This window comes from Humulus lupulus, chromosome 5, assembly GCF_963169125.1.
Source record: "Humulus lupulus chromosome 5, drHumLupu1.1, whole genome shotgun sequence".
Taxonomy (NCBI): Eukaryota; Viridiplantae; Streptophyta; class Magnoliopsida; order Rosales; family Cannabaceae; genus Humulus; species Humulus lupulus.
Window position 1 is genome coordinate 240035649 of NC_084797.1, and position 26173 is coordinate 240061821.

Below are 26173 nucleotides of genomic sequence, written 5' to 3' on the forward strand. Positions count from 1 at the left end.
GGATTTGCATGACCTAAATGGCCATAAAATTTTGTTGCAGTTGCTTGGTCAATGATGCAACTTGAGCAGTGAGAGCGGTAATAGCATACAGCTCGTGCATACCGGCTACCTTCTTATTTCTATCTCGTTCACTAGGCCACTGATAGTTATTCATGGCCATTTCCTCAAGCAATTCATAGGCCTCATTTGCACTCTTGCTCATGAAAGCACCACCTGCTGCAGCGTCAATAATGGTGCGAGTCATCCCACACAAACAGTTGTAAAAATTATGGACTAGCATCCATTTTTCAATCCCATGATGAGGACATTTCCTCAAAAGTTCCTTAAACGTCTCCCATGCATCATAAAGAGAATCTCCATCAAATTGAGAGAAGTTATTAATCTCCCCTCTTAACTTTGCAGCCTTGGATGTAAGGAAAAATTTAGCAAGAAATTTTAGAGCTAATGCCCCCCATGTAGTGATTGAATTGGCTTGAAGAGTTCAACCAACTTTTAGCTCTATCCCGCAGTGAGAACGGGAACAATCTCAGTCTAATAGCATCGTCGGTGACCCCATTGTATTTAAAAGTTTCACACAGCTCCAAGAAATTGGCTATGTGTGTATTGGGATCCTCAGTAGGGAGTCCACCAAACTGGACAATAGACTGGACCATTTGCAAAATTGCCAACTTAATTTCAAAATTATTGGCTACAATTGTCGGCAGTTGGATGCATGATTGTACGCCAGTAACAACAGGAAGTACATATTCTCTGAGTGGGCGAACTGCTGGCTCAGCAGCGTCCCCATTCAACACATTGCCCTGATGTTGGGCCATCTCTGCTACCCGTTTTTTCTTTCTATTCTGTCTGCAAGTCCTCTCAATTTCAGTATTAATGGGCAAAAGATTGCCAGTCCTTTGACGTCGCATATACCAATTGGCACCTGAAATTAGGATTCTCAAACACAACAGTTAGAAACAATTAACACAGAAAAACCAAATTAGAATAAAAATTAATTGTATTGATATTAATAAAAATCAGCCCCCGACAACGGCGCCAAAAACTTGTTGTGAATTTTATAGCTACGCAAGTATACGTAATCGCAATTTGTAATAAATCTCGATAAGAACGAGTATCGTCCCACGAAGACTGATTTATCAATTACCAAATAATTAATTTCTAGTTTCTATTTGGCTAATAAAAACTGGATTTGTGAAATTTGAAAATAAGAAAACAGAAATAAATGAAAATTGCAGAAATCAAATAATAACAAGAACACAATGATTAAATTCACTATGAAACAATTAGGAATCCTAATCTTCTCTACTATCCACTCTATTAATTTTTAATGCAATTACTACTGAAACTCTTATCACTGAAATGATAGGCATGCAAAAGTGTTAAATATTCGAGTTAAGAAATAGAAAACTCGACCAAATGTGAATTCCCTATATTTCTATGGTCAATTCAAACAATAGGAAGCAATGAATACAACTCTAAATCACATAAACCAATTTGATACTCTCATTCTAAATTGAAATCTATGTCTATTCAATTTTAGCATATTCAAATCTCACTTTTCAGATTTTGATTCAAATTCATAAACCATATGTAAAAGGTGCGTAGTCAATTACATACACAATAGACACAAATTGAATAGATTTCAGATGAAGAAGATATAGATAAATGCAAATCATAATAGAGTTTCAAGAGAGTCAATTGGAAAACCTAAACAGAATTTAGTTCATAAACATCACTAAGAAATCCATAAACCTGAAATTAACATAAACTAAAAAATAAGAAGAGAAGAAAAGAAACTCTAAATGATAGATCCACTCCTCAACCTCCTCTCCCAGTCTAGGTCTGCAAAAAATGCCTCATTTTCTCTCCTTAATCGTAATTTAAACCTAATTAGTGATTTTTTTTAAACATGAAAGGACCAAAATACCCTTAATTAAAAATTTGCGTTTTTCTCATTTGCAGACGTATCCTGCGGTCGAGGAATGCTCTAGAAATGTCAATTCTCTTCTGGACTTGCGGTCGCAAGACACCCTTCCTGCAGTTGCAGGAAGTGCTCCGAAGTTTCCACCAATTTTTGTCATTTTGTCAATTTTTCCACTATGTTTCCACATCTAAGTCACCTAAACCCTTCGACACCTGAAAACATACAAAAACCAGCGTAAAATAGAACAAAGCAAAACAAACGCCTAATACTTTACCCGAAAAACACATAGATAAACAAATCTAAAACTCGTTTATCATCTACAAGTAGAATGAGGTGCATGGTAAGAAGTATGGAGTTACATCTCAAAACTAATTGGTGATCAGTGAAGTAACTCATGCTATGCTATGTTAGATTTTTTTTTCTGAAAGAGAAAGCATGATCTTTGCATACAACTTACAGTGATTGAACATTTAATATTATTCAAAAAAAAATTCACATGACAATCTTTGTATATGATTTTCTGCAATTTCTTTGTTATTTATATTATGAAAACGTCGTTATTTTGGAATTACCAACTTTGCCAATGTGTGAGTGAGAGACTCATAGGCTACCTTTTATTTCCATTTATTTAGTTATTTATTTTAACATGTCACCTATCTTGAAAAATGACACAATCTTTTGAGAAACGTCAGTTTTTCTTTTCTTTTTTGTTTTTGACAACATGTTTTCCTGTAAGTGGCAAAAATATTGAAAAACGACACTTTTCTCTAGAAACGACAATTGTCTTGAAAAACAACAAAAATCTTAAAAACCGACAATCTCCTCGAGAAACGACAAAAAGCTTTCAAAACGAAAACGACATTACTGTTTAAAAACGACAACTTTCTAAAAAAACGACAATAATCTTAGAAAATAACGATTATCTTAAAAAACGACAAAAGTGTTGTAAAACGACCATTTTCTTATGAAATGACAACATTGTTAAAAAACTACAACAAGTCTGTAAAACGACAACTTTCTTACGAAACGAAAATATTGTTGAAGAACGACAAATTTCTTCAAAATGACAATAATCTTTGAAAATAACGATTAAAACGAAGATTTTTCTTAAAAATGATAATATTTATCGAAAATATAATTAATCTCAACACAATAATTATCCTCAATTTAATCATCATAAGGATTTCAGAAAATATGACTTATTATTATGGGCATTTATGATACTTGATATACAAGCATATATTAAAAAACAAATATATGAGTACATCAAGTCCCATAATCACCAACATAAAATAAAATCATTTATCAACATCACAGGAAAAACATAATACATAAAGAATCTAAATGTAATACCAATATCAGAAACAAAATAACCAAAACTTGCAGCATATCCAGATGGTGAATCACTCATTTGAAAAAGGAATTAGAAAAACATAAACTTAAAACATGTAGAATCATAGACACGCATGTTCTACAAATGAAAATGACATAGCAAAATTAGATTTTAAATATATGGAAAAATGCCACAATATATTACCAAGAAGAATATATATTTTATGGATATCTCTATTTTCTTTCTTAAATGTTCAAGTGCTAAAACTTGCAGAATATATAATGTAAGAACATGGGAATACAATCACTTTTGCACAAATAAAGAATCATAAAATACAGAGGCCCTCACAAACAAACAAGAACTAAAGGAATAAAATTTCTAAGAACATTACCCTATATCCTATCATTAGAAACACAATGAGTTTATAGTAAGAAAATATCTAAGGGCCCAGTTCTATAAGTCATGTATAGAAATTTTGAGCAAGTGAATGAATTTATTGTATGTTATATATAGATAATGCAGAAACTCATCAAAGTTCAAACACCATCAATAGGCAATCATTTTCACAAACTTAGTAAATCAATCACCAACTTATAAGTAACAATGGCATAAATCCACAAACTAACTAACAAACTAAAAATAAAATTATAGACACAGAACCAGATCCTACAGCCAAAGAGCAACACTAAATCTTAATACAAATATCAGAAACAAATTACCAAACAAAATATACCAAAACATATCCTAGCTCAAAAGAGATCCCTTCATATATAGATGTTAAAACAAATTCCTTCCTCAAAACAGAACCAGAGAACCAGAACCTACAAGCAAAGAGAAATAAATATGTAGCTGGTGAAAGGTGTTAGAACCAGACCCTAAACTAACTAACAAACTAAAAATTAGATTATAGACATAAAACATGACAAATGTAGGTGTTAGAACTAGACCCTAAAATAACAAACAAACCAGAATCTGAACCCAGATTCACTCAAACTAAATGACTAAGGTATTTTTCACTGAAATATTTACAAAAACAAGATTACAAATATTATTTATGCTTTAGAAAAACACTTGAAAAGTTGAGATTAATGCAAAACTTTTGAAATAGGGCAAAAATAAATAAATAGACTCAATGAACAATAAAACAAGCAAACTACTTAATTCTTGAACATCAAAGCAGAACATAAATTCCTCAAAACATTCAACAATAATTACAATCTTTAGCAAATCACATATTCTTCACAAAGACATCTCAGAACCATCTCAAAAAATTATAAAATAAAAAAAAGCCTCAGGACAATTTTTCATCATAAATCCTTCAGACATATGGGAGCAGATAAACATAACAAGATAAAAAAACAAAGTCTTCTACACTAACACAGTAAACATAGCACAAAGCCACCACCAAGACCCAGTAAACTTAATGACAAAATAAATCAATGAACATATCAAAAACATACTGAACAAACAAAAATTGCCTCAAAAATTACAAATTGTAACACCCCAATTTGCTAATAAGGTTTAGGACCTGGATTAGTGTGCCTGGAGGGCAATACGTGAACTAACATGATAATATATGAATTTAATGAGTATGTGATTAGAATGCATGTTTAGGTGGTGTAAATATGCATGTGGACCCTGTTTGCATGATAGGGGTAAATTGGTAATTTTAGCCCGTTGATGACATAAATGTAATAATTGTATTATGTGATTTGTACAACGTGAGTGTGGTGATGTTAATGAGATGCACGTGCCGAGACGGTCCTAGGGAGCTAGTTAACTTAAAAGTCACAACGGGATTCTAATACTCGGCTCGGGAGGAGGAGCCTAGGGGTATTTTGGGAATTTTGTAAATTTGAGAATTAGTGGATAATGGCTATTGATGATTGAGTAACTTGAGTAACCATTAGTAACTGCTGAGAGTAACAAGTTTAGATGGGAAAATGGTAGAATTGCAATAAAGGTGAAAGGACAAAGGTGCCTTGAGGTTTAGTTAGGAAAGAATTCTTATGGAAGGGTAGAATGGTCATTTGGCTAAGGGTTAGATAACTTCAGCTGAGGGGAAAAGGTGATCACGTATTACACTTAGCCATAGTGAGTTTATGCTGAATTTGATGAAAAGGCTAGAAGAAAAGAGGAGAAGAAGAGGAAAGCTGAATTTGGGAACCTAGGAAGAAATTCAAGAGGTTTGGAGGCAACCAAAATCAAATTTAAGCTAGGATTGTTCAAAGGTAAGAATTATGCTCTGTTTTTGCTTGAGTTTAAGGTTGATTTCCAGAGATTGAGTGTGGACATTTAAAGATAGGATGGCTGGTTTTATTTGAAAATTCAGTTTGGATAACCAAAATGAAGGTGGCTTGAAGCTAGGATTGAGGAGAATCCAAGCTAGGTTCTTGATTGAGGTAAGAGTTTTAGCATGTTTACATTTTCGTATCTGATGTGGTTTAAGATTTTAGAGGCATGATTTATAGTTTTCAAGCTCTGGTTTAAGTCTTGGAAGCCATGGTTTAAGTTTCTGGAATTTGAAACTCAAGTATGGATTTTGGGTGTGATTGTGTGTTTGAGTTAGTTGTTGATGTTTATAGGTTGTTAAATGGCTCATTTGGGGTTTTAAATTGATTTTGGGGTTTAGGTATTTGTTTGGGTTGAATTGGAGTTGTTTTGGTTGGGGGAAAATGCAGGGGAAAACCTAGAAATTTGGGTTCGCGTAGGGGCGCCGCGGCCCTGTTCTTTGCTGCTGCGGCGTAGGCATGCATCAGGATTAGGGGAAAGTTCTGGGCGCCGCAGCCCTAGGCAATTTCTGACTGTGTAATTTTGCATTTTTAGGGCTTTTTCCCGGGGGCTCAGGGGATGTTTCCGTTACATTGTTATAGGAAATTAGAGGTCCCGAGAGTATGGGATTGGTCCCGGGAAGTGGTTTTGGATTGGTTAGTATTAAAAAGTGTTTTATATGTGTTGTGACTAGGATTTCGGAGAGGCTCGGGATAGAGGACCGTGCTTGTGACTTTGGTGCATCGAAAAGCTCGGGATACAGGTAAGAAAACTGTAGCACCCGTAGAGCAAGGCATAGGCCCATAGTGTTGTTGCAGGGCGTGGCCCTAAGTTGTGTTGTTGTTAGGATGTAGTCTTGATTGAGTTATTATATGTTTGTATGTTGTTTGAGAATGCTATATGTGGTTAAAGCAGAATGAACGGCAAGGAGCCGAGAGCGGCGAAGGGCCGAGAACGGCAGTGGGGCCGGGAATAACACTCAGCACATGGTGTGCTTATAATTAGGGTGAGACCCCAATGTATACATGGGATATCCTTACGGTGAAGACCGAGATCCCAGGTTTTGCTAATGCTTCTGGGACGGCATGGCCGTATATGTTTAATTTGCTGGACTATCTATTAATCTGTGGATTTATCTGACATAATGGTTATATAATATGCGTGTGTTATTTGCTGTATGAGTTTTCTTGCTGGGCTTCGGCTCACAGGTGCTCTGTGTTGCAGGTAAGGGCAAAGAGAAAGTCATCCAGCCATGAGTACGGAGAGCGTGGGGACAGCGCGTACATGTTTGGCCTGCCCGACCGCTTTGGTTTGGGGTGTTTTTTTGGAAAATGGCTGTATTAAACTATAGTTCGATGGTTAATTATCTGTAAACCTGCTTTGAGTTGTAAATATTTTATAAACCATGTTTTGGGATCCCAGATGTAAGACACTTGGAATTTTCTATGAATTAATGGATTTTCAAAGATTACAGCCTAGATTTCTATTTAACCACACTCTTATTCTCAAAACCTCGTTTAGCGAGCTAATTGCACATTTTAAACTCACTTAGTAACGGCTCTAAGGTAGTAGGGTGTTACACAAATCATCATCAATCCTTCAGAATTGGGGATTTTCATCAAATAAGATCATGAATATACCTCAACCAACAAACTACCAAGCCCGTGAGCGATCCGCCAATCCACTTCAATCTACTAACTGCAGTTGTAAACTACCACTGCAACAACACCATCTGTAAAACAAAAATATAAACAACAATGTCTAGAAGCAGATAACACAACAAAAAATTAAATCATTGGCCTTACAAATCAATACTGGAGAAGGTATAAACAATCATAACAAAAATAAGCAATGGACTTACAAATCATACATGGTAGAGGTAGAGAACAATAGCAGTAGCAAAGAGCGGACAGGCGGGGAGCAAGGAAGCAGAGGTAGAGAGCGGGGAGGAAGCGAGCAAGCAAGGAGGCAGAGGTAGAGCCAAGAGCAATCCAAAACCCTCAAGGCGCCAAGAAATCCAAAATCCTCAAAGCCTCCAAAACAAATATTACTAAGTACACAGATTATACATAAGAAACAGAAGAAAATTTGCATACATAAATAGACAAATTAGAAATAATATATAGAAGTACTTAAACAAAACATATCTGAATGCAGCTGAAGAACTAGCCACCAACAACATTTTGAAATAAAGTACAAAACCAAAATATACAGATAATATAACACAAAATATTGATAAATCTAATAATGCCAAGAACATAAACAAAATACTCAAATTAGGAACTTGGAGTAGATAACTAATTCTAGAAACGAAGCATTGTCTATTTTTTGGCCTTCAAGAGGGAGTAAGTACACACTTAAGTGTATTGAATTGCCTAAATAGTCAATTGATAACCGTATCCAAAATAATCATGCTATCCATCAATAGTATTTAACTTCTGCCTTAGAATCAAAACCCCAAACCCCATAGAAGAACTAGAAAATAATAACATTGATTTAGATTTCAACCTAAAGAATGTCAACTTTATTTTATCAAAAAATGATGTAATTTCAACATAACTACAAATGCATATCAGATTCACTAATGCAGTAAACATATCAAAACTATATCCTAAATTTGAATACTAATATGAAGAACAAAATACAAAACCAACCAAACATCTATATCTGAATATAGCAACAAAGTATCAGATTCAGAACAATGAATATATCCATCATTAACCCTTTAGATTATTGGAGATTTAATCAACATCAGTCATAGAATATACCTCAATGCCACCTAGCCACCAAGCCAAGCAACCTAAAGCTCTCAAAATAGCCACCAAGCCAAGTGATCCGCAAATATCAAACCCACATAGCCAAGCAAACCAAAAATCACAAATCCTTAAAACCTTAGAAACATTAGACATGGCATCAATATCACAAAGGAAAAATAGATCTACCCAACTTAATAACACACGAGTATGCAACAATGGAGTTATTTGTTATATCGAGTGCTTAATAATAAAAACTACAGAAATTACCCAATGATTTTAGGTGAAGAGAATCAGCGTTTTAGGGGCTTAGACCAAACAATAAATTAGTCACCGACACAGGCGGCAACTTAGAGAAGTCGTGATGGGAGGCGGCGGCAACGGCAACTCAAAGAAATCATAAGGGAGGCAAAGACGAAGATGAAGGAGACAAAATAGGAACATAGATGAGAGGACTTAAGGATTGAAGAGCTACATATGAGAGAGGTTAGGTCTGTAACAATGGAGGAGTCGTCTGGTCAGCGCCAAGGATCGAAGGAGATGAAAACCATAGGGTTTTCAGCAAAAACGCAATGAGAGAAGAGGGATCTGAGTCTGAGATATTAGGGTTATATGTTTTCTTTTTTATGCTGATTGATTTGGTTTAAGTTTAGCTTTATAACATATATATATATATATATGTTTTAATTAAATAGTAAGTGTAATTAGACAAATATGTATACTATAATAATGTAAAATATGTTGACATGGCAAGATATGTAGGATAAAAAATTATACACGTAATTATTTTTTTGATAAAAAGTTAAAATATGAAATAAATTGAGAGGGAAAAATTTGCGCCAACTGAAAAATTGTTTCCCTCCAATATATATGTAGGTAAAGTTCTATACTTACCAATATTTATTTGTAGCGAATCATAGTTCCGAAAATTTATAACATTGCTAACATTTACCTACCAATAGTTCGTACCAATAAATATTGGTAGGTAAAAATATCATTTGCCTATCAATAAATATGCGTAGATAAAATATTGGTAGATAAATATCAGATTTCTTGTAGTGAGTATAGATATTGATTATAATAAACAATCACTAATATAATTACCCTATATATATATATTAATATGAAGATCAAACACATGTGCTTTTATATTAATCGGATCATATATATATGACGTGAGTCTCCAAAAAAATCCATGTAGAATCATAGATATTTGTCTTCCACACTAGTTGTCACCGCTTGTTCTACTATTATCATTATATATATATGAACAAAAATCATCTCAAAGGCTGGGTAAGAAGCTAGGTACGTGCACGCGTATAGCTATTCTTCCTTTTTTTTTTAAATAATAATAATAATAATAATAATAATAATTGAAATTAACGCGTGATGAATAATATAAAAGGCTGGGTAGCTAATTTCCCCATCAGCAAAGTGCGATATGGAATTTAATTTACTATAGATAGAGTTAATAATATATGATATGTCAAAACCAGTAAGATTCTAATCACGACTTACTTAATTATACTATTTTTATAGAAATGAGTAGTGGTCATTATATATTTGCATTTCAACAGTTTATTATTATGTCAAAAGTGTATATTATATATCATCTATGTATATATATATATATAATTCTTCATTTTATCTCTTTAACAATAATAACATTATTTACTTTAATAAATTTTTTAGTTATTTATATGGATCGTCACCTATTTTATATATATATATGCTTGGCATATGTTCGGCATATCTATACAACTGAATAATTTGCTAACTTGTCAAACAACAAACATTAGAATTGAGATTTCCCTTGTATATTATTACTATTATTATTTGAACCACAAATAAAATTGAGATTTTTATTTTGTGAAATATTTATATATATATAGGACAACTTAATCGAGGTGTTTATGAACATTAGAATTATTAGTGTGGAAATATTCTTCATATATATATCAAATTTAAGGAATAACAATTAGGTGAGTTATAAAGAATTTATTTAACTTATTGCATTGGTGCAATAATGTTATATTATTGTGAGAAAATTAAATAAATTATATAAAAGCATATAATAATATTATTATGCTTTAATCATTGAGAGATGAGAATATAGAGAGAAGACCTGTGCATGCATGCGCATTAGTAATATTATTGGATCAGAAAAGCTGCTATAAATATATATATATATAAATATAGAAAATTCCATATCTCTATATAATAATTTTGTATATTAATTATTTGACAAGTGTACATACACATTTATATCTACCATGATGCTACAGTACAGTCTTAGTCAAAGATAACAATATTCTTTATATATATATATATACATATATTTGAGGCTTTTCTACGTAAGTAAGGTAGCATCTAATAATGCTTCTTAATTAATATTATTCATCTTTTCTCATTTTACTTTACGTAAGTTATAAAGGAAGGAACCGCGTCTGATGAATTATAAATTGGAATTTAAAAAAAAAATTGTATATTTAAAATCCTTCGTGTGTGGCTTAAAATCAATCTCTTTAACTATCTCATCATGCATATGCATGCTTAATAAGGAGTCATAATAACATGTGTGTGTATATATATATATATATATATATATGTTTAATATAATATTAAGTTTAAGTTTAATTAAATTTTATTTAAGTTATAAAATATATGATTTTATTATTTTTAAATAATAATTATTGTAAAATATCTAAAAAAATATCCTATTTTAATTTTTTTAATTATTCATTTATTTAATTTAAATCATGTTTATAATTTACCATTAAATATAAGAATATTATGTTAAATATAAGAATATTCCGTTAAAATTAATGGAAAAAAAATAAAAACCGGTTAAAACCAATCATTTTTGTTATCTACACATTTTATATATAGAAGAGATATATAAATATATGTTACATGCTTAAGGGTGTGTTTAATGCGTCATATTATGTCGTATTGTATTGTATTATAATGAATTATGCTTTATAACATATCTGTATATAGTACTTTGGTATTAACTTGTATTTACATATAAATGTATAATATTTTAGTAAAAGATAATACCAACCATATTATTATATAAAATTCACTAGTACAAAAAAGGCTTTTTAGCAAGCCCTAAAAAAGTTTTTAGGACTCGCGGGGCTTGAGCTATCTATTTGAGAGCCTTAAAAATTGAGGTTTTTTAGGGCTCGCATTACGAGTTCTGAAAAGTTTTATTTTTAATTTTTAAAAAATTAATTGGTAGTCAAAGCTCTCGCCGGAGCTCTGATGATGACGGCGGTGCCACCACCCCACGGTGGTGGTTGGGGAAAACAATGGCTGGACTTCGAAGCCCAAAGCTCGAGGAACGTCATGGTGGTGGTTTCTCTTGGAAAGGCCTAGAATAGTTAGATTAGAGCCATGAATTCTCGAATCTCTATGGATTCCGGCAAACGTCGATTCCAATTCTGACGACCATTGAGTCCGATCCTTTAGTGGGTTTTGAAGCCCAAGCACAAGGAATGCAGTGGTGGTGGTCATTTGGCTTGGGGTGACTCGAGGTATTCAGAAAATGCCCAAAAAGTTTCAGAAACCCACATAGTCACCAAACTTTGGAGGCTCCGTAAGAGGGCTAGGGGCGCGTGCAGCTAGGGGCTTGCGAGGCTGGGGTTTCGGGGGCCAGGGAAGACGCCTAAGCAGCGCGTGTAGGTGGGGGGTGGCCGAAGAGCCGTCGTTCATGGCTGGCACCAAGTTGCGAGAGGGAGATAGAGAAAGAGAAATGGGGGAAGAGAGAGAGAGAATGTGCTGAGTGTTTTTTAATATGCTATAAAATATAATTCATTATAATACAATACAATACGACATAATAATATACATTTATTAGTTAACAATTATATTAATTGTTTGTTCGCACTTAACAATAGTGGTATTCGTTTCTAAAAAAAAATTGAGGTATTCAAAAAATCTAACAAATCGGTGAAATCGCTAGTACCGTACCAACCTACACCACACTGTGATTTTGAACTTTTCACAACGTGGGTTAGGTTGTATTTTTTTCAAATAGCGTGTAATTTGGTTTGTGATTTAAAAATTTATATTTCCGGTTCCAACCTTAAAATCACATAGCACCATAATATACAATGTGGTGCAGTTTGAAATTATAGATTTAAACCGACCCTACAAAAAATTTGTGACTAAAAAAACATCATCATACTTATGTCGTCACTAAAAAGTTTGTGGCTAAAAATATTATTCACAAAAATTAAAATTTATTGTAACTAAATATATTTTCACAACAAATTTTATCATTATACATAATAAATTGTAATTAAAACTATATTAGTGACAACTTATATCAAAATATTACTCAAATGTGACATTTAGCCACAAAAATTTTATGTTGTGATTAAAAAAATTGTCATTGTTATATAGTAACTATTTTTTTGTAGTGCAAGTGGTTTGAGAAATGGCCATACAAATGATGCACGGTCTGCAGAAAAAGTTCTAAACCGTACCATGAATACACCTACTCAATAATGTCAACGACAATATTTTAGCAAACGACAATGAATAACAACGAATGACAGGAATTTTTATGTTTGTTGTTAATGATGTCTTCAAGAATTGCTGAAATCCAAAGCTCAACGAGTTTTCTTATAATTTATTATATAATATTTAAAATGAATACCAAATCTGGTATAAGTAAATAAGTTTTTAATCAATGTAAAAATGATTATAAATGCATGAAATTAGTTTTTAAAACATGTTATATATGTTAAATAAATCCTTAGTGTTAAATATGTATTTATTTTATAAATATTGTAAATCTCCCTTTTTATTTTACATACCAACCAATCAGGGAAAATCGTGTAAAAAAGAATGTTCCCACATTGATATTATACATATTTATCTTAATAGTTTTGTATGTATATATATTCAGAATTTTCTAAAAAATTATAAAATACTCTAAATAAATATAATATACATTTACCGATCGAGAACATTAAAGAAACCTAATGAGTTTAAAGTGAAAGTCTATGAGAATTATCTTTATATATTTATTTAAAACTACATTTTTCATATGTGGGGCTTTAATTTTAACAATAATGATAATTGCTGACAACTCTCCTACGAAATGATAAGAGAAGATATAAATATATATATATAAACTAAAACAAAATGATGAGAGAAGATATAAATATATATATATATATAAACTAAAACAAAATGATGAGAGAAGATATAAATGTATTTATATATATAAACTAAAATTAGAGTGTGTATATGTGATAGTTGATGGTTTTCTTTCCAGTTTTGTTCTCTAATATTTGGTCTGATCAATCAATTTTGACCCAATAGTTAAAAATATGTATATTGTATATATTATATAAGTGCTTCCAATGAGTAATGTGGCATTATTAGCTTATGATCAGTTCTTAATTATATATTGTCCATGTAGTGATATATAATGTAAATGTACACATATTATTATTATATACATGAACTATGACATGAAAGAGACATTTTAATTAGGAAGAGAGCAAGAAAAGATATATGGGGTGAAAGCAAGCAGAATTGCCTTGCCATGCAAATTTGAGATATTCTAATTCTCTTTTCCATGCAACATTATTGATATTAAGCATCTTCTTATCCTGAGTTTCATTCATATAGCAACCTCCATTTTTTTTCTCTCCTATATTATTGTCATATTTTATTCTTTCTTCCCTCCTGATCACTACAATACATCCATGCTTTATCTCCAAACCTACTTGCATAGTAAAGCACCCTTAAGCTTCTTCTAGCTCCACCACCCTCCATCATCCACCACTATATATTACTCTTCCTCTTTAAACTAACTTTCCCATCACTCATTTCCCACACACCCTCCAGTTTCGTACGATTAGTGTTCTCATAATCTCATTCCATTATTTGTGAACCAACAAAAATATATATATAGATAATAAGAAAAACAAAAGTGGTAGCAAAACACTAGGATAATATTGTTGGAGAATGAATGGAAAAAAGGGTAGTATTGAGATTGACATTCCTTCATTGGCGGTGGCGGCCAACAAGAAGTCCGGTGATGGTGGCGGTGGTGGTGGTGCAGGGATCTTGATTTCATGTCAAGGTTGGATTAAGAGCGTGTGGGAATTTGCTAAAGAAGACACCAATAGGGTAACATTCTCACTAAAAGTGGGGCTTGCTGTGTTGCTTGTGTCTTTGCTCATTCTGTTCCGAGCACCATATGAAGTCTTTGGCACCAACATCATTTGGTCCATCCTCACTGTTGCCATTATGTTCGAATACACAGTTGGTATGTTCATTATGCCTAGCTAGCTCTACATCAAACGTATTTTACTAGAGTTTTTCTTTATGCATGCATGTAAACTTGCACCAAAAGTCATCATATTACCGTGAAATTGTATGATCATTTGTTTACTTAATTATATAGGAGCAACATTTAACAGAGGATTTAATCGAGCTCTTGGGAGTTTACTAGCTGGAGTATTGGCCATTGGTGTAGCTCAACTGGCCCTTTGTGCTGGCCGGGTAGCTGAACCTATCATCATTGGCATTAGCATTTTTTTCGTTGGTATATATATATGTATACAAATTTTTTAGATAATAATCAACTGGTCCTTTCCCTATGATATTTTTCATGTATATCTTCATATGGTTATTATGTTTTTTTATCATTATTATTGTATGCAGGGGCTGTAACATCGTTCATGAAATTATGGCCATCTTTAGTGCCATATGAATATGGATTCAGGGTCATACTTTTCACCTACTGTTTGATCATAGTTTCTGGTTACCGGATGGGAAATCCAATACGGACTTCCATGGACAGGCTTTACTCGATCGCCATTGGAGGAGTTGTGGCAGTACTAGTGAATGTGCTGGTTTGTCCAATCTGGGCTGGAGAGCAGTTGCACAAGGAGATAGTTAAGAATTTCAACTCAGTGGCTGACTCACTTGAAGGTAACTAACTACCAAGACTCTAGTCACTAGCCAATCTCCAATTTAAACTTCCATATGTTTGCAAAGTAGTGATGATATCTTTCATGTAGAATGTGTGAGAAAATATTTACAAGACGACGGATCAGAACATCCTGAGTTCCTCAAAACTGTCATGGATGAGTTCCCAGATGAGCCTGCTTACAAGAAGTGCAAGACCACATTGAACTCCTCAGCTAAATTGGAGAATTTGGTACTTACTTTTCAAGTGTTTATAGTAATATTTACAAAGTTTTTGCAGCCTATATATGATGAGAAATAACTACCCTGAAGTAGTATTGTAGTGTAGTGTGTAGTAATAGACTTGGTTTGGTTTTGGTTTTGATGAAAATTAGGCTAATTCTGCAAAGTGGGAGCCACCACACGGCAGGTTCCGTCATTTCTTCTATCCCTGGTCGGAGTATGTCAAAGTAGGAGCAGTTTTGAGATATTGTGCTTATGAGGTCATGGCACTTCATGGTGTTCTACACTCTGAAATCCAGGTATCTTTTCTATTAGACTCTCATTAAGCACATATTCTATTTCTCTCATAGCTTTAATAATTAGAGAAGGGATATTCACAACCCACTTGAAAAGAATCAGAAACCTTGACTAATGTAACAGTTGCCCAAGATGCTGAAAACCAGGGAATTTTCAAAAATATTATAATCCCAAAAAGAGGAACAAAGAAAAGACTTGCTTTGCTGGTTTAGATTTCTCAGGACAAGTGAGAATATTAGAGGAGAGAAATCAGAAGCGAATTATTCTCTGTTTATTCTCAAATTGGAGAGGTCTTATGGTGGAGGTTGAAGAAGGAATAAGTATAGCTAACAGAAAAATCTCTGACCAGACATCTATGTTTGTTTGTTCTCTGTCCCAACTCCTATATGAGTTTACTTTTAACCAGAATAATACCTGTGAACAATGGTTCACTATAGATTGTTTCAAAAAAAAGATCATTAATATATTTAGTTAGCTAACGAATCAAGAAACAAATGAAAGGTTCCTAATGGAGCGAGACATCTGAATGAAGAGCGGCTATGCAGTGGCATGAATTTTTCATTCTGTGGCAGATTGAGGCTGACTGATCTAGCTCACTTTTAAAGCAACATTTTCATGTTTATCATATTTAGCCAAAACAAAAAACCATAAAATGTGAGGCAATGAAGTAAAACAATACTTTCAAGCCATGTGCATGAAAAATTACTAGTGTTGTCGGAGCTCAGATCCTTTGTCACCAAGATTTTGTCTTGACAAATATATATCTGAGGTTTTCAGGTTCTCAGAGTCATAGCAATACTCAAATGGAAAACTGCATAGCTAGCTTTCTCAATTCTCACCTTTTTGAGGTATGCAAAACTTGAAAATTATTGTGCATATCCCTCTCCATTCCGGTACCTTTTGAAGATGCATTCTACTTGAATCATCATCACAAGCAGAGTCAGCAGTATTTCATTGAAATCCCAAAAGAGAATCAAAACTTAGAACAAAGAAAAATTAAACGACAGGAAATTCATCACTAAATCTTTTTGTTTCGTTTTCCTTTTTCGCACTCTTTTTCCTTCTCTGTAACATAATCACATTGACACCATAATCATCCAACAGGCACCATACAACCTCCGAATCGCATTCCAGTCCGAGATTCAGGATGCAACAAACCAGGCTGCAGAATTACTCAGGGTCTTAGGCAAAGACATATGCAACATGAATCGAAGTTTCAAAACTTCCTTACTCAAGAAAGTACACAGCTCTGCCGTGAAGCTGCAGCGTGCAGTAGACCTGCACTCGTATCTCCTCACATCCCCCTCCTGCTCTGATGTCCTTCCTTCAGTAGCTGACAACGCTTCAAAGCCGCTCCCCAAGCTCTCTCCCACCATGTCATCCACTCTCATCGACATCAACCAGCTACTGGCCTGTGGTGAATTTGATAACAACAACAACAACAATGACATGAACTCAAATAACCAGATGCTGCAGACACAAAACTCAACAGTTGAATCTTACCATGAGCTGATGAGAAAGCAGTCGAGAAGGCTGCATTCCTGGCCATCGAGACAAGTGGATGCTTTTTATGAAGAAGATGGGGCCTCGAATACGGACCTGTTACCCAGAATGAAAGCTTTGGAAAGCACTGCATCACTGTCACTGGTCAACTTCACTTCCTTGCTGATTGAGTTCGTGGCAAGGCTTGACCACTTAGTTGAAGCAGTTGATGAGCTTTCTAAGTTGGCTAAGTTCAAACATGACGGACGACACTAACGAGAGTACAAGATATTTTTTCATTTTAAACATGAAAATCATGTATTAATTATGATTAAGATAGAAAAGAAGACAAAATAAAATGTAAAATACTGTCCATGGAGATCGTTGAAGCAAGGTTTTTGCCTCTTGTTGTTGGTTCTTTTTCTTATTGTGAGAAAAGCAATTTCTGAGGAATAATATTCTACTTATACGCGTGTCACAATCGGTAGTCACCAAATTTTTGTTCTCACCATGATCACTGGTGGACATAATTATTAGTTATAAATCCCACAAACTCAAGATGATAAGTTCTTATTGATGACTTCAAAATGCAGCAGAACAGTGTACTCAGTTATTGCAAACTTTAGATTAACAATCCACCACTAAATTATATATTATATTTTCATTATCATTTTATTCAATTTTCTTTTCAAACCCGAGGATCCGATTTCATGAACACTACAAAGTACAAGGTAAAAGGTTCAATTACTTATAGCTCATCATTCCTGCAGTAGAAATTTTTCATTTTTTTTTTTCAACTCTTCCAAATAGTAATGTCTAATTGGTATCAAATTTGAATACGACTCTCATTAACCCACCAAGAAAAATAGGCAATGAATTATGACTTCTGTTTTTGTTTAACAATAAGTTAGTGCATTATGACTTTTATTTACGCGGCGCCTATAATAAATCCCATTTCACTCTATTATTTAGTCTAAAGTCTAAAATCATGAAGAGAGATGAATTCATGTAAATATTTATAAAATCATAAACTAAAGAAAATTCACCATAGCCGTTGTTTTAGAAGAGAGATGATGTGAGAATTAACCAGCAATAAATAACATATTAGCAAAATTTAAAAAATTCTAGCACCGAAAGATAGGCTTTATTAATATAACCAGAATGTCTGACAAACTGACCGACCTTACAGGTGGGGGGTGCACAACCTGTATTCACAACAAACTGAGTGGACTTTTTTTTTTTTATAAATATTTACAGGGAAGAACGAAATCCAAAGACCCAACTACAATGCTGACTGACAGTGTTGTACCTTTGATATATCAACTGTCACTCCAGACTGTAAAAGCACAAATGGCTCTGTCCACTAAGAACCAATGAATGACAACTTAGAAGAACTTAACTAATATATGAAGACACCAGGCTGACTAAATGCAAATGAGACGAACATGCCAGGAAACCCTGCGATACTAAGGACAATCTAATAGAATAAGATGGGAGAAGGAGCAGAGAACATTACATCCAATTCTGAGGAATAATGTACGATTTCACTGGCTCCCGAGCGTCCTTGACACTTTTGTTGCTGCTTGCTCCGAGAACAGAACTGACCTTGATGAAGTGACTTCCGCCATGGACCCGACCTTCCCCAACTGAGAAATTACTTGGGCCGCCAAATTGATTCAAGCCAAAACTTGTGCCGCCTGCTGAAGTTGTGAAGCTGCTTCCCAGTTTTGACACATCAATGTTCATGTCCACTGGAACAACCTCTTTCATCTTCTCGAGTTTGGTGTCCTGAACTAAAGTTACTATGGTAGCACCTCCATGAACTCTCTTGTCCTGCACCAGGCCACTGTGGAGTGCACAGAGGCCTGTTTTTCCCCTTGCAAATGAGTTACAAGGATCCGCACAGCTGCCGAATTCTGATCCTGGATGGCCCCAAGAGCATCGATTTCCTCCACCATGCGCCTTGCAAAAATCAGTGCTGCCTTGTGCACTCTTGCCACACCCATCAAACTTGCATCGCTTCCCCCCGCCATGGCGAACACAGTAGTCAGTCCGTCCCCTAGCACTTTTAGTGCACTCAGGCATGGCACACCTCTTACCTCCTCCGTGTGCCACACAGAAATTAGTACCCCCATGGACGCTCTTTGTACAAACCCCGCCACTTTGAAAAGCACATCTTTTGCCCCCACCATGGCCCTTGCAGAAAGGAGTGCTCCCTTCGGCTCCTTTGGTGCATCCTAGAGCAGTGCACCTTTTTCCTCCACCATGAGCTTTACAGTACATGGTGCTTCCTTGTGCTCCTTTTGTGCACCCTGTAGCTTGGCAGCGTCGGCCACCTCCATGTGATATACAAAGGCCTGATAACCCTTCTGCACTCTTTGTGCAGTTTTCTTTTTGACATCTCTTGCCACCACCATGCCTGATACACAGTCCTGACTTGCCTCTGGCAGCTCGAGAGCAACCACCCTCATGATTGCATCTCCGACCACCACCATGAGCAATACAATAATCTGTACGTCCCTCTGCACTCTTTGTGCAACCAAGGAATTCACACCGCCGACCACCCCCATGGGCCTTGCAGTACACAGTTCTGCCCTCAGCACCCTTGTGACAACCTTGTTTTTGACACCTACGACCTCCACCATGAGATATGCAGCGGCCAGAAGCACCTCTGGCTCCCTTTCCACATCCCTCAATCTGACATGTCTTTGAACTAGTGCTGCGATGTTGCGTTAATTGCTGCTGTATTGTTAACCCGGAAGTACAGGTGACTGAGCTTTTTGGTGTGCTTAATACACTTGATGAGAGGTCCAGAACAATGGGAGTTGGATCAACTTTTTGGGGGACCTGTTTAAATAGGATGGCATCCCCTGCAATGGATGATGTTGGCAATGGTGGCACAATAATCCCTTGTTTCCAAGGACATGATGTTGATCCTTCATCTGCATTATTACCCACAAAAGCTGATAGTGGTATCTCTACTCCAGACTGAAGCGAACTGGAACTCGGATGAACACTAGTGATTTCAGATTCAGAGAGGCCAGTGGAGAGACTTAACTCCAAGTCAACTTTGGGCAGCACCTCCAATGCTTTCAAGATTGAAGTAGCATGTTTCTTTGGGCTGGGCAATTTTTCATTGCCAAGATGTAAAGAAAAATCCAATTCAAGATCCATTGAGGACTCCTCGTCAGTTTCTTTAGCTGAAGACATTGTAGTGCAAGCAGTTGCTGAACTTCCCTTGCTGTCCGAGGAACTTGAAGATCGGCCAAGCCCGAGAGATAGCGACGAGCCAACTTGCTGGCAGACAGATGGATCAATCGAACTCCACTTCCGTTTAGTTCCCTTCGAGCTTGACATAAAAGGAATGCAGCCAGGGGAGTTTAGACACAAGATAGTATCTGCATGAGACTCAGCTCCAACTACCCTAAATTGCTTAGAACCCAAAACCTCAAATGCATTTGAAGAATAATTAGCAGCAAAACCCAAGTTCTGGAACCTATCATCCATTCTTATAGCTTAAATGCAATAGTACACTAACCTAAAATTAACTACGACAGAACAGTCTGTCTGACTTCCGGGCCGGAAAAATAATATTTACAAAACTAGAGTTAGATTGTCTCTAAAAGAGTACATCCCACCCCCGCTAACAAATCCTGAGGTATCGCGCCGATCCATTTTCTGTAATAAAATTTAAACCAGACTTTCACGGATTAATAGCAAGTGCACATAAGTTCAATATAAATTGATATCTTCACAGCAAGAAGGCAGACAAACATCCTGTTACACAAAAAAAAAAGATGTCAGAGATATACTAAAGAATAATGCAATCACATAAACACCCACCATGCAGACTTGGGTTGAGAGTCTTGAGACAAACAATTAATGAAAACATAATGAAGAAAAATTACGGTAAGTTTTTTCCTCTTCTTTTAACAACGAAAGGAGAACTCAGCTGCTCGGAGAAAGAATACAAGAAAGAAGTATTTGGAGGCATTATTCACATCAATAAACTAAAAGTTACAAGATAACGCAAAATAGGCTTAATTAAACTGATTACGGTGCAAAAGCTAAATATCCAACATTCTTCCCTATGTCCAATAATTCGCCCCAACATGAGACAAAAATAATTGGTGCATGGAGAGTGTGGCATACATCATAATAATAGTTTTCAATTTTCTTTCTTTTACAAATCCACAGCCCCATCAAAGTTATGAAACAAATGTGAAGGGATTGTCCCAAATCAAGTGAAAACTGAACTAAGATTCTGATATAAGTGGGAAAGATTATTTCTACTTCCATCCCTTCCAAAATACTAATTCAGTAGCATAAAACAGCATACAGTCTTTAAATGTCCTTTTCTCTTTCTCCTTTAATTATGACGGCCATCAAAAACTAAACGAGGGACTATGTACATCTAAACACAAAAGACATAGCAAGCACACATCCATATGTATAAATACATGAACAAACGTAGTCTTAGACATATCACAGGTATAAAGATGCAAATTAATACATCTTTAAAACTAAAAAGTATCTCCACTCAAAATTCAACTTAAAAAAATTATAAAACATACGAAAATGTGTAGGTTCCAGGAATTAATTCAGTCTAGAATCAATATTTACACACAAGAAGTTCAAACAATGAACTACGACCCAACAAAATATAGATTCTTATTCTTAAACATCAAATCATATCATTGTCAAACCTGGGTCCATACTAGTACGGTACAATTACAACGTTTGAGCTGACTACATGTCTTAGAAACCAAAGTAAGACAAATCATACTATGTTTGAAAGTAACAATTGATGCACACGATGAACAAATCCGTGGTTACAGAGGCAAAAACATAGATACTTCCATTCCATCAAATGAAGTGAGTGCAAAATTTTGACAAAAATCTACCAAAACACTAGAAACACAATTAAAAACAATTATTTAAGAATCAATACAGTAAAATACGTACAAAGATTTCTTCTTTCTTTCTAATCCTCAATATTCACGGAAATCAAACAAAGCAAGAATAAATATTTATTTGAAATATTGACGGAGTTTCCAATAAAACAAAATCAACACACTGCATTTTGTTCTAAAATATGACAAACGGGTCAAATCTATACATTCGTTTAAGAAAAAAAAATTGCAAACAAGTGAAATTTAAAATGAATAAAGAAAATCGCTATAGAATAGTGAATTTAAAGGATTCAGATGCGAAACCAGAACTAAAAAAGTGAATAAATAACTATAAAAGAAGTAGAATTTAGCATAACAGAAGCTCTGCAATGCTTGTTGATGAGCAAAGACCAAAAAATATAAGAAAAATTCAATAAAGAACGCTTAGCTTCACACTTTACGCATCAAAACTCAATTATTTTAGCTCAACTTAACCAAAAAGTTAAAAAAAGTCCAAAATTCAAAATAAAAATAGATTAATATATTAAAAGCAGAAAAAAACAAAACAAAGGTATCAACAATCAAACTTCCTTTACTCCGTTTCGGAGCAACAAAACAGATCTGGATTGAGAAAACTCAGAAACCAATCAACCAAAACGGCGTTAAAACCAGAGTTCGAAATTGAGCCAAAACCAAATAAAACAGGGATTCGATACACACACATATAAAAATAAGAAAAACAGAAATTTTGATAAAATTACCTGAAAATTTGAGACGATTGTGCTGAATTACTCGGTGATTAGGTCGGCGGCGCGGTCATGTTTAGGGTTTTGACACCGCCGGTAAGGAAGGAGAGGAGAGGAGAGAAAGAGAAGAAGAGAAGGAAGGAAGAGGCGGCGAAGAGAGAACGAGAGCGAACGAAAGAGATATGAAAGAGAGAAATAATGAGACGAAACGAGACGAGGCCTGTGGTCTGCTGCGCGTGTTATTAAAATACCAACACTCGCTCACTCTCTTATTTACTGCGGTTATTTTTTCTTTTTATAAAACTTAACGGCTGCTTTTTTTTACCTCCGTTAATTTTTTTTTTTTTTTTTTTTTAGAGAGAGGATTTGTTTGGTAACGGCTTCTTCTTTTCAAAAAATCCTGATTTTATTCTAATTCAGTAGAGATTCGAATTTATGAACTTTCCTTATTATGAAAAAAAGGAGGATTTTTTTTTTCCTCAGTGGAGTGGAGGTGTGTTACATTGCATGTAGTCCACATGTTTGTAATTAATAGTAAAATAAATAGTAATTTTTTTAATTTAATTTGTTGTTACTTAATATTGTGTTTCTCAATGTGAAAATGAAAATGTCTGGTAATTCGAAATGACCATTAATTGTAATGCATGGTATGATTAGGGTGATGTTATTTGATACTCTTAAGATGTCCAGTGTCACGGGTTGGCATTTTGACAGCAGAAATACCCGTGCGGCACTTTGACTCCTCTGAGCCAAGGTCAACCTTCCAAGCATTCGAATAGCAATGGGCATATTTTTCGCGCGACCGTGTGCCTCTGCACACTTCCGTCTCTCGAACAATTCTCGCTGAGTCATGCTCTCAAGCATCTATGAGTGCAATCATGCATCAAGGCTATCTAGCCAAGACACTCACACTGTCCATAGGTTCTCACTATGGCAAGGCAAATCCCAACACCGATGCTCACCCAGACATTCGCAAGTCAAGGTAGCATGTGTGGCTAAGAGCCAACACCAAGCTGACGTGCCAACACCTCCCATCATGTCCCACTCGATATTATCCGATTAGCTCACGTCACAGACCAAGGACTCTCATACGTCCATGGTCTAATCCTCAAGGCACCATACCATCATGCATGTTGGCAGGCCCTCGAGACTGGCTGCCAGACTAGTAGCACACACTGGACCTCTGTCCTACTCAAGCATAGTGCACCCTCCAATGCTTGCATGCTAATAAGTCCCACGAATGACTTCCCGTGCCATTTCGTGTCGAGATTCATGGCTATGGCGCACCACGACATCTCTCGAAGGTTTGGGCCACGTTCCATGCAAGCGGCATCCCGACAAGCCAAGGGAACCGCACCCTTAAACTTCTGGCAGCACACTTCGACGCACTACCGGGGCGGCCCGGTAATGTCCATGAGTACTCCTACTCATGGAGACATATGAGTCCCCTCGTGGTCCTCATATGCCCGCCCTACTAGTCCTCCCAACTAGTAGTAGCTCACTTGACGCACCTGCGCCAAGGGGTGGAGGAGAACTGACACCAGGTGCTCCCCTCCCCCTACAAAGAGCCTTCTGAGCTTTTAATCTTCTACCAGGAACATATATGATTTTTGCTTGGGAGACATATTTGGCTTCCAGCTCGCCAATTCTCCGAATCTCCCAAATCCAATCATACCATTGTGTTCATCGACCCTTCAATATGGAACTTACCAAGTCCCATCCATTTCCGGGCAATATTGAAGATATTTACAAAAATGCCGCTGCCGTACAAACTAGGCATCAGCATGCTCACCAGCCTGCACCCTTGAGTGCGCATCTGACCGAGCGCCATCCTAGCTTGTAACATGCCCTCAAGGCCGGCATGTTACATCCAGCACCACATGCAGTAGTACCTAATAGTTAGTTAGCGATACCATATAATACTTACAAAATTCAAGTGTATGAGATCTAATATTAGATTATACCAATAGTAATATGATATCATCTTGTAGTGTTGGGCACCGATGATGCCTTTTAGCAATTCTCGTATGCCAATAGTAACAAAGTGTATTGTGGACAACTTTAAGAAAGAAAAAAAACATATTGTGGACAACACTATTTAGTATAATATTATGTAATATTATGTAAGAGGTTACTTTAACATCTTATATTAGAATTAGAATATGCCGAACACAATTTTCAATTGAGTATTGTTATTTGGTATATTAAGGTGTCCAACCACACATGAAGTGATACTTTATGGTTGGTTAATGATACACCATAATACATATTAAATTCAATTATGTAAGATTTGATATTTGATTGCAGCTATAGCAGTATGTCACATCTTTATAGTATTGGGCACCAATAATACTCATTGGCAATTCTCTTTTAAATTAAATCATTTTATATTGCTACATTAGCTGATGTTAAGTATAATATAAGGTATTATAGCAATATTCAACGTGAGTATTCTTATAAGGAATTTTAAGGTGCTCCACTATTTATGAATTGATTGTCATAGTTTCTTTTTTTATTTCTATTTTATGTCAAGATAAATTAATTTTTTGGCTCACAATTAGGGGTGGTTATTCGATCAAATCTACCTTTTTTACCCCTTATTAATGCAATCCAATTAAAGATTGGATGTTGAAAATCATCATCTAATCTAATCCAATTCGATCCAATTGCAATTGAATTTGATCGGTTATTTTATCTTTGAACTTAAATTTTAATATTAAAGAAATTAACAAATAAAAAAAAACATACAAAAAACTAAACACTATCTAATAATAATAATACTAAATTAAGTCATTCAATTACTACATTAAGTCGTTGAACTATTAAGTTTGTAACACAATTATTCAAATTTAAAACTAATGTTTCAAAACCAATAACTAAAGTATTTAGATAGTAACATAACATGAATACAGCAACAACAACAACATTTTCATAGTACTACCATAACATTAAAAAATAATAACAATCTAATTAAATATATTTTTATATAATGTAATGTATGAATATAAAAATATATTTTAATTATAATTAAATTAGATTGGTTCTTAATTAATTTTCATAGTCTCATCCACCAACCGATCCAATCCAATTAAACATTTAACTTTTCAAATCTAATCCAATCATAATAGGTCTATCGATTGAATTGATTTGGATTGATTCAGGATAATTGAATTGGTTTGGTTCATGAATATCCCTACTCATAATATTGTTAAGTGGGCTATGTCTAACTCTATTTCTTGGTTCATTGAGGTTTCAATGATCCCAGTAAATGCTAGGTATAATTATTTGGAATGGTT

The 26173-nt window shown here is 34.9% G+C and overlaps 2 protein-coding genes and 1 non-coding gene across 4 annotated transcripts; 2 read left to right on the forward strand and 1 right to left on the reverse strand.

Annotated features, from left to right (window-relative positions):
- Positions 1–290: 290 nt before the first annotated feature.
- Positions 291–397, forward strand: LOC133781159 (small nucleolar RNA R71). The gene has a single exon (XR_009869953.1). It is a non-coding gene; the product is annotated as a small nucleolar RNA R71 (small nucleolar RNA).
- Positions 398–14118: 13721 nt separating this feature from the next.
- Positions 14119–17893, forward strand: LOC133778533 (aluminum-activated malate transporter 9-like). Of its 2 annotated transcripts, XM_062218491.1 has the most exons (6): positions 14120–14573; positions 14712–14852; positions 14972–15241; positions 15331–15470; positions 15613–15759; positions 16862–17893. In XM_062218491.1, exons 1-6 carry the CDS (start codon positions 14270–14272, stop codon positions 17513–17515), a joined length of 1656 nt encoding a protein of 551 aa, XP_062074475.1. In that variant the 5' UTR covers positions 14120–14269; the 3' UTR covers positions 17516–17893. The 2 variants fall into 2 exon arrangements, with proteins under 2 accessions (XP_062074476.1, XP_062074475.1); XM_062218492.1 differs by lacking the exon at positions 14712–14852 and having other exon boundaries at positions 14119–14573.
- Positions 17894–18361: 468 nt separating this feature from the next.
- LOC133778532 (uncharacterized) lies at positions 18362–23095 on the reverse strand. The gene is made up of 2 exons (XM_062218490.1): positions 22893–23095; positions 18362–21016 (listed from the first exon to the last, which is right to left on the reverse strand). Exon 2 carries the CDS (start codon positions 20744–20746, stop codon positions 18752–18754), a length of 1995 nt encoding a protein of 664 aa, XP_062074474.1. The 5' UTR covers positions 20747–21016; positions 22893–23095; the 3' UTR covers positions 18362–18751.
- Positions 23096–26173: the final 3078 nt, after the last annotated feature.